At 40.3% G+C, this 9718-nt stretch overlaps 1 protein-coding gene across 1 annotated transcript; it reads right to left on the reverse strand.

Annotated features, from left to right (window-relative positions):
- Window positions 1-1988: 1988 nt before the first annotated feature.
- Window positions 1989-6672, reverse strand: golga7ba (golgin A7 family, member Ba). The gene is made up of 5 exons (XM_008296248.1): window positions 6603-6672; window positions 5422-5547; window positions 3412-3564; window positions 3223-3324; window positions 1989-3112 (listed from the first exon to the last, which is right to left on the reverse strand). Exons 1-5 carry the CDS (start codon window positions 6648-6650, stop codon window positions 3029-3031), a joined length of 513 nt encoding a protein of 170 aa, XP_008294470.1. The 5' UTR covers window positions 6651-6672; the 3' UTR covers window positions 1989-3028.
- Window positions 6673-9718: the final 3046 nt, after the last annotated feature.

Below are 9718 nucleotides of genomic sequence, written 5' to 3' on the forward strand. Positions count from 1 at the left end.
TGCATGCACAGAGGAAATGGAATCTATCCATAATTAATTTTGTTTACAACTGTACTGTTGTGACAACATAATCCTTTAATGAACAGGGTGTTTTGCATAGAAATAAACATTCTCGTGACACTTTTAAGGTAGTAAATTTCTCATAGTGATGTGGAACTGTGTTTATATACAGCTGTAAAGACAATCTATATGACAGCTTAATTTTCTGTGATGGGTTGATTGAAGCACATGTGTCTTTTTCACAAAAGAACCATTCTTTTTGGTCCTTTGTATATTTATTATAGGTGTTCTGGATATATGTTAAAATCTGCTGGGTCAAAAATATACATGCAGCAAATTCAATTATCGGTTTTAGGGAGTGATTACAATTGACTACAACTGATGACTTCTCTGAGCCAATTAAAATAGAGATCATTTGATACACTCATTAGACTCTGCCACAATTGAATTGCCTGCTGATTGCATGAACAAAGAAAAGGCTTTTTAGAGGAAGGTTCAGTAGTCAGATAAAAAGAAAACTGAGCTTTTTGGCCACAATTAATATGTTTGGAGAGGGGCTGCAAGGTGGATCGGTTTTACATTGCAGCAAGAAGGTCACCGGTTCATGTCCCGGTGAGGACACCCGGGATCTTTCTGCATGGAGTTTTCATGTTCTCCCCGTGCAGCGTGGGTTCTCTCCGGGTTCTCCGGCTTCCTCCCACACAGTCCAAAAACATGTTGAGGTTAATTGGTGATTCTAAATTGTCTGTAGGTGTGAATGTGAGTGTGCTTGGTTGTCTGTCTCTAAGTGTAGCCCTGTGATAGACTGGTGACCTGTCCAGGGTGTCCCCTGCCTTCACCCTGAGTCAGACAGACTCCAGCCCCCCCAGGACCCTTGTGAGGATTAAGCGGTGTATAGATAATGGATGGATGGATGTTTGGAGAGACGGTGCGACCTTTAACCCCAAGAACACCAAAACTACCGCCAAGCATGGTGATGGCAGTATTATGCTCTTGGGCTGTTTTGATGCCAGTGGAACTGGTCTTCCCCAAAGTATTGACTTAATCGAATTGAGAATCTGTTTGTTTCAGAAAGCCAACAAATTTAGTTAAACCGCACAAATTCTGTCAAGAGGAAGCCTGGAAGATAGAAGACTTGCCAAAAGCTTGTGGACAGCTACCAAAATGAACTTTTAAGACATTTACCCAAATTTTAGCATTGCTGTATTATATTTTTGACCCAGCAGGTTTTGTCATGTCAAGACCTATAATAAATTTATGAAAAAACAAAATGCATGACTGTTTTGTGTTGTTTTTTTTGGATGAAGCATGCGTTTTAATGAATGCAGCTGTAAATCTCTGCTGATGAGAGCCGCGACACGGAACAAAACCCTAAAGTTACAGATAAAAAATATGATTAAACACAATGATAACTGAAGCGTTCAGAGGAATTACACAGCCGGTACATTATTGTGTGGAGGTTCATTGCTATGAGCAATCCTTTTCACATTATACACAGTCATTATTATTGCAAAAATGTTGGCCTGGGCAGCTTTTATTTGGGCTGCATTTAGCAGCTCCTATGCATGCAGAGGAACTGTTTTGGCCTACCAGCATATTTAAATGGAACAAGGCTATAATTTTTTACTACAAATGGTCCAGTTAAATTAAAAAATAAGTATTTGTACCTGATCCAAAAGGCCACAGTTTAAACAACAGCATACATCTTCAGACACTCTCCTACAAGGCATTCATAGCGTTGTACTTTAAAGTCAAATGAAAAGTGACAAATAGCTGCGTAACATAAAAAAAAGGAACTTGAGACAGAAGTCAAATAGCTTGCCATAAGAAAAAAACTTTTTTTATATTTAAATATTAATAACAGATAATAACAGAAACGTGAGCTCTGTGCAGTTGTGATGAAACTGTTTATTTGACACCAGTCATAAATACCTCATCGCCATGTGTATCAAACAACAAGCAGTACGAAAAGTTGTTTCTTGCACAAAATGTCACCAAAACAAAAAGACACATTCACATTTGTGAGCCAGTTTTTTTTTGTTGTTGGTTTATTTTTTTGGCAGTTATTGTTCTTTGGAAGTTTGTTCATAAATCAAGGAGGGGTTGGTGTATATTTTAAAACACTACACTTAAGATTCAGGAAGACTTCTCTTTTTTTTTGACCCATCCTTTCTCTACTTACTGCTGCATCTATTGCACAGTAAGTCTTTGCATAATCGAAATTTAGGAAGAGTTGGTCTCGCTCAGTGACACCAAGAGGTTAGTGCTTGGATTTGTGCACGTGTCTGTGTGTGACTAACAAGTGAAATTCAGGCTTCGAGTGAGAAATGTGGAAGATCTGCTACATTATATACATGGACGGGTTTGAATGACATTCATCTGCTACCAGACAGCATGATTTACAGCTGAGGTGAAAGAGGAGGAGGAGGAGGAGGAGGAGGAGGAGGAGGTGCTTCGTACTGATTATGTGGGCGAAACTTTGCTTTACTCAAACACTTGTGCGTCCTTTGCTAAAATCTGAAAACTCTGAGAGACAGATAATTTTAAAAAAGCCAGGGTTTGGTGTGAGGGTTGATGGGAATGAAATCAGTCTCCTGGTTGGTCCAGTGTGGTGCAGCTGTGGCGGCTGAGGTATGAGATTTGATGAGGTTTGTGGTCCTCTCAGCGATCCTCCCTTTTTAAAAAAAATAAAAAATAAAAAACTTCAAGGACCACAGGAAGGAAAGAAATAGCACGATCACACAAAGTATTACTAGCTGCGTGATTTGATTTCCTTTTTGTTCTGATATTGCATCCTGGGGCTTGAAAACTTCTTTGCAACAAGCTAATAAAGTTCACGTTTTAAGCGTTTACTGTGAAAAAAAAGCCTCAACAATTTGCGATGGAAGAAAAACAAAAGCTAGTTAATCCTTTGTGTGAGCGTAGCTTAGGAGTGTACAGGCTAAGTGTTGGAACATGATCTTTGCCGTCGTCTCTTCCGGGGATGTGAGTGATCGGGGTAGGGGACGCGGTTTTAGGAAGCACCCAGTCATCGAGCAGTGCTGCCGGATACAGAGCTGCTGCCTGAGCTGGAGCCACTGGAGCCCCGGTCCTCATAGATGGAAATCTCTATCTGATGACAGTAGTTAGGGTCCAAGAATTTTCCTGTAGAGTGCAGTTAAATACATGGAAAAGATATTTTTCTAAAATTTATATGCATTCAAAAAGACTGAGGAAGGATACAACACGCATTCCCCTTTCTATGGGATCTGTGATGAGCAGACCTCTGGGAGCGTAGATCTTCTCATTCTGCTCCTGAATGTACTTGGCTATCTTCTTCAACACCTGCAATACACACAAACAGAGCAAGAAAAAAAAATGAAAAACCATGTTGAACACAAGTTGTGTGAATGTGAAGAAGACCAGACCGACCTTCTCATAGCGCGTCTCCATGCAGAGGAAGATGAGGTACGCTGTAGCGCAGGCCAGACAGCCCTCCAGGTACGACTGTCCTCCAATCTTTTCTGCCTCTGCGTAGTAATTGTTCAGCGTCTTCACGGTGTCCTCGAACAGCGTCCGCTCAATCTGCAGCCACATGAAGGAACAAGAGGAATAAACTCAGGTAAGCTGGTGAGTTGAACACAACATACTGCAATCCTTAAGTTACAGGTTCAGTTTCCAAAGCTTCATTATGAACTACATTACCAGTTCCTCTTTGGTTTCTGCTATTAAAAACCCACTAAAAACAGCATCTACTTTCTGCACAGTGGCAAGATGAAGTAAAGGTGGAAACAAGTTTTCTCACAAATGACAACTACAACATAAATGAACTGAGGCTGCAGCCAACTTTTAGTGTTTGTTTTCTCAATTAGAAGCACTCTTAAATCATTAATTGACCCTCTGAAACCCCCAAACCGCTGGCAGGTTTGAAAGGCAGGTTATCTTCCAAAAATAAATCGTCAGAAAGACACTATTTATCAGAATCAGATTGTCAGCCTTCCTGGAACTACTCATCTGTGATGTACGGTTCTGTGAAGCCTGAATTCATGATGTTTAAACAAAATTTCTTTATCCTACATGTGTTCCCTAAAAAATATCCCAAATAAAACCTTTGCTCGACCAGATTCTGCAAAAAAAAAAAAGAAAAATTCTGTGTTCCTGAGCACAACTGAGAAGCCAATAAGCACATTAAAAAATGTCAAAGGCTCTTCGGCTGAACTGGGTTAAACAGAGCAGAGAGGAGGCCAGTATGTAAACAAATTAAAGATTAAATGTTAAAATATCTGTCATCTTGAAACCTGAGTTCTCTCTACTTCTACCAATGGTTGTCCTGTTTCTATAGAGGTGCAGGATTTTATATTGCAGTGAAAAATGAGCCCACAGTGAGAGAAAACATGACAGGAGTGAAAAAAATAAAATAAATACACCCACAAACTGCTTACAGTTCAGATGGTTGAACCTCTAGAAATTCCTCTCTGTGTATCAAAGTCACATATTTAGACAGCGGAATGTAAGAAATCTATAAAAGTCCCTGCAGCTCTCTACACCCACTTCTCCTCCTCCACTCGGTGCAACTCAAGCACTCCAGCTCACCTACGACTCTGCTCAAACACTGTAAAACTACTCATCGCTTCACAATAGCAAGTGGCAACACTGGAGTAATTCAGCCAAACGTTAGAACTGGTAAATGATTCCTAAATAGTAGTTTACAATCCCACTGAACAAAACGGTGCAACTAGGAAAGCGTAAGCAAGTAATCTTCAGCATTTCATTTAGAGAAATAACAGAGACAACCTACTGTTCCTTAATCCAAAATGGAGAAAATATAGTCTGTCTTAATAGTTCATTCTATTTCTCCAACTTATCATTTTAATATAAGCATTTTTTTTTCGTGATGCACGATATCAAAATTTCTGGCCGATACCGATATCCAGTATTAACATTTCTGATATCGCCGATAACCGATATTACCTATGTCGATGTTCGCTTTTTGTTCACACCGAAAAATGAGGATAAGTAAGCACTGTGAGAACGTGAAAACTATTCAGAAGAAGCCCGTACCAAATTAGACCACATAATCCTCTTTATTATGTAACAAAAGTAAAACATATTTAAACATATTTAATATTCAAGTCCAGGACAATTTAAGTAAAAACATCAGTGAAATAGCAGCAACAGCAAATGTAGAGACGACGGCGCTAATGTTAGACTATCATCATTTTTTCACACTGGCTGTTCCGTGGATCGATACCGATATATGGGAACAAACACTAATATCAGCCGATACCGATGTGCTCGCTGATATATCGTGCATCCCTAATTCTTTTCTCTTCATACTGTAAATCACACAGTGCATTTATGTGCATGCATGCTTAGTTGCGTACATTAAAGCAACACAAAACCCTACTGTAAAAGCAAAATTAAACTGAACACGCTCCTCACCCTGCTCTCCAGCTCAGAGGGAAACTTGGTCTGGAACTTGCAGGTGGTCCCTTCGCTGTAGTCCCTCTGGATGAACACTTTATTGGCCAGGGATGCGCTGTGCCTCAACTCCTGCAGGTTATGGAACTGCAAAACCACACAGCAGAATGAGAGTTAATACAGTATCTCATTAACGAGTCCCCAGAGTGAGCCGCGTCCCTCTCAGAGCACCTGTTTCACTTTGCATTGTGTACAAACAGAGGCTGCTTCGGAAGTGTAGGATGATGGAGCAGGAGCAGACAGAATGTGATCAATCACTCTGTGGCTCGGTGTCTGCACTCATTTCTGCCTTGTTAACTGCTGGAGCAGAGCCCAGCGATGGACATACTATCTGTTACAACACACACACTTTGATTCTTTTCCCTCCTTTCTCTCTGGTCTGACAAGAGGGAAGCTCATCCTGCAGGAGATGGGACAACAGATCGATGAGCTGGAGATGGAAGCTATGCAAATATTTATGCTGTATCCTGCAGTGTGCATTGATGTTCTTATAATTATTATTATTATGATAGTGCATGCATAAAAGCACCCAAGACGCATGGAGGAAGGTCAGGGCGGCTTCTGTCCATGGTGCTGAACGCTTTATTCCTTCATCTGGGAGTGCGCGCGTGTGCGTGTGCGTGTGTGTGTGTGTGGTCAAACACAGTGGCTTGTCACCGGATTAACGTGATTTCTCAACAGACAAAAACAGATCTGCTTTCACCAAAACAGCTTAACATCGCGGTGGTTGTTGGTTGGGTGGGTGGAAGGGTTTTTTTTTTTTTTTTTTTGCGCGCTGATCCGCTGTTTCTGAGCAATTTCTGTCTGCATGTAGCCCAGCTGACTTTCAAAATTGCACCCTCTTTTTGTTGGGTTTTCCTCTTTAATAATACATACAGTAATAATAAAAACACCAGAACACGTTTACAGGGGGAGTGGAGGATAAACCGACCTCGGACGAAATGCAAAAAAAAAAAAAATGTAGGACACAGTCTTTGATTCAGGTGGCACAGTTTAACCGTGCGCAGCCTCGATGCCCTCGCTGACCGCCGGTTTCATTTCAACGTAAAGACACTGTTGATGCAGCCGATCGTGAGAGGAAAAGAAAGGAAAAAATAAAGCTGAGCAAGAAGAATAAAACCGCCAGTGTGCCAGGCGCTTACCTCTGTCGCCATGTTGCCATCCGTGGCCGTAGGGACGAGTCCCTGCATGCGCTGAAAATCGCTTTAGTGGGACACGGAGGGGAGGAGGAGGAGAGGAGGAGGGGATGGGTGAGCCGGAGGGGCGGTGCTTACGGTAGTACGGCTCCTCCACGGCCTCGGTGTGCGTTTGCATCACAGCAAAACATTTTAACTCATAGTAGAGAGAGCACACGTGTTAGTGATGACAGCAGCTCCTCAGTCAGGACGCACGATCTGAAACTGGAGCAGCAAAGGTTTCATTTCTTACCATCCACACCTGGAGGCTGCTCCATAACGTCAGTTCAAACAAATGAGCCAGGCTTATTTCAGTCAGGTTTGTTTAATTCCATAAAGGAAGTGTATGATGGAAACTTAGGTTAGGAGACAAACCTAGGGCCTGTTTCAAGCATACCAAGTGGGAATTTACACCTGACTTGAATGAACCTAACAAACGATTCAGAGTTAAGCCTGTTCCATCTGTTATATAAAGCAAATTCATACTGGAATCTTGAGCTGGGAAACTAATACCTGTCCTGTTTCATAAAGTGCACAAAGAAATGTAGGAATTCCTACATGATTTGAATGAATCTAACAAATCAGTCAAGGTTAAACTTGTTCCATAAAGCAGGTTTAACAAATATCCAGGCTTATTTGAGTCAGTGGGTCTTACTGTCAGGTTATTGCAGTTCCATAAAGCATATAAAATAAATAAATAAAATAAACAAATCCTACTAGAAACACGTGCTGCATGGGAAACTAACCAGGGGCCTCCTTGATCAAATGAGTTTAACAAATGATCCAGGCTTGTTTCAGTTAGTCTGACTTATTAAAATGCTGTTTCTGCTCTATAAAGCACATTCTTACTTGAATCTTGAGCTGGGAAACTAACATGGGTCCTGTTTCATAAGGTGCACAAAGAAATGTAGGAATTACTACATAATTTGAATGAATGTAACAAATCAGTCAAAGTTAAACTTGTTCCATAAAGCAGGTTTAACAAATACCCCGGCTTATTTCACTTAGTGGGACTTATTGTCAGGGTATTTCAGTTCAAAAAACCATATAAAATGAAAAAATAAATAAAAATCATACTAGCAACTTGTGTGGGGCCTCCTTGATCAAATGAGTTTAACAAATGATCCAGGCTTGTTTCAGTTAGTCTGACTTATTGAAAGGTTGTTTCTGTTCTATAAAGCAAATTCATACTGGAATCTTGAGCTGGGAAATTAACATTGGTAGTGTTTCATGAAGTGTGCATAGAAATGTGGGCATTATGACACGATTTGAATGAATTAACAATTCAGTCAAGGTTAAACTCATTCCATATAGCGGGTTTAACAAACAAATCAGGCTTGTTTTAGTTAGTCTGACTTACTGTCTGGTAATTTTAGCTTCATAAAGCGAAAACTTCACACTGAAAACTAACCCAAGGCATGCTTTATAAAGTGCGCTATGAATAGTGAGAATTACTACCTGACTTGAATGAACCGAACAATTCAGTCAGGGGTTCACCTGTCCCATAAAGTCAATTTAACAAATAATCCAGGCTTATTTCAGTTAGTCTGACTTACTGTTGGGTTATTTCAGTTCAGAGTACCTGAGCTCTGCTATGCTGAATTTGTTTTATGGAACCAAAATAATCCAAAAGTAAGTCAGACTAACTGAAATAAACCTGGCTTATTTGATAAATTTGGTTTATGAAACAGGCCTCAGGTTCAGATCAAGTTAACTGTCAGGTCAACTCTGAGTTGTTGCTTTACCAGAGTTCCTGCAACACTGACATGTACCTTATTAAACAGTTTTGATCCAAAAATTGAACTTTACAGAAAATCAACTTAGATAACCTACACAATAAATGACAAAATGTAGACCTACAAACCTGTTCAGCTATATAGAATGTGATATCAAACATTAAGGTTTATGCAACACAAAATAAATCTAAATAAACAGCTAACAATATAACTGCACAAATCAGGGTATGTTGACCAGAAATATATTCTAAATCCATCTACCTTACCTTACCTTACCCTACCTTGAATCCTCCCAGGGGAGTGATTGAAGTATCTATCCATCTGCCTCTAAAAGCTTTTCAGGCAGTGTGGGACATTATTCCACAAGCCAGCATCAACAACCTCATTAACTCTCTGCGTCACAGATGTGTGACTCATTTCTTATTTCTGATCTGTCGCCCCACTCTCAATCAGCCAACAATCATTTCCAATATAGTGTGCAAATGGTTGTTTCATAAGTTCCATTGTGTACAGCAGAATGTAAAGACGCAGAGTGTTTGATCACCAAAAACATGTTCCATCCATCCATTATCTATACACTGCTTAATCCTCACGAGGGTCGCGTTGGGGGCTGGAGTGTATCCCAGCTGACTTAGGGTGAAGGCAGGGGACACCCTGGACAGGTCACCAGTCTATCGCAGGGCTACACTTAGAGACAGACAACCAAGCACACTCACATTCACAGCTACGGACAATTTAGAATCACCAGTTAACCTCAACATGTTTTTGGTCCTTGTGGGAGGAAGCCCGAACCCGGAGAGAACCCACGCTGCGGAGAACTTGCAAACTCCATGCAGAAAGATTCCGGTGCCCCCACCGGGACGCGAACCGGCAACAGTCTTGCTGCGAGGCAACAGTAAAAACATGTTCCCCTACTTCAAAAATATTGGATAGAATGTAATATAATGCTACATGTTCTTTCTCTTTTTTTTCAGCATAAATACAGTAGTTTTGGAATTGAAATATTGAAACTGCTGTAAGTTTTACAAATTCAGGCCACAAATGTCTAAAAATGTAACACTTAACAGTCAGGTTGCTTATTGAAATGATGAAAACCAGACACCAAAATTCAAAATAAAGAATTCAAACGTGCACATCAGACCTACCAGAGATGTGTAATCAAGCTTGAAGCTCTTTAGAAAAACAGAACTTAAGATAATTACTGATATGTGGTTTTCACACTTAAGTACGTCCAATGCTACAAATTGGGGGTATTAGTATTGAAAATGTCTACATTAAACATCCAGCAGTGGTCACAATTGCTGCATATAAAATTCTTATGTGAAAAAGAAACATGCTTACAACTTG

Source organism: Stegastes partitus, unplaced genomic scaffold, assembly GCF_000690725.1.
Source record: "Stegastes partitus isolate 25-593 unplaced genomic scaffold, Stegastes_partitus-1.0.2 Scaffold1114, whole genome shotgun sequence".
In the NCBI taxonomy this organism is placed as follows: domain Eukaryota; kingdom Metazoa; phylum Chordata; class Actinopteri; family Pomacentridae; genus Stegastes; species Stegastes partitus.

Excerpts from the sequence above, each read along its gene's own strand:
- golga7ba (XM_008296248.1), bottom strand. The coding sequence starts at position 6,650 with ATGCAGGGACTCGTCCCTACGGCCACGGATGGCAACATGGCGACAGAG. Across the intron at positions 5,548-6,602 it reads ATGGCAACATGGCGACAGAG|TTCCATAACCTGCAGGAGTT; the intron begins GTAAGCGCCTGG and ends GTGGTTTTGCAG. Across the intron at positions 3,325-3,411 it reads TGGAGACGCGCTATGAGAAG|GTGTTGAAGAAGATAGCCAA; the intron begins GTCGGTCTGGTC and ends TGTGTATTGCAG.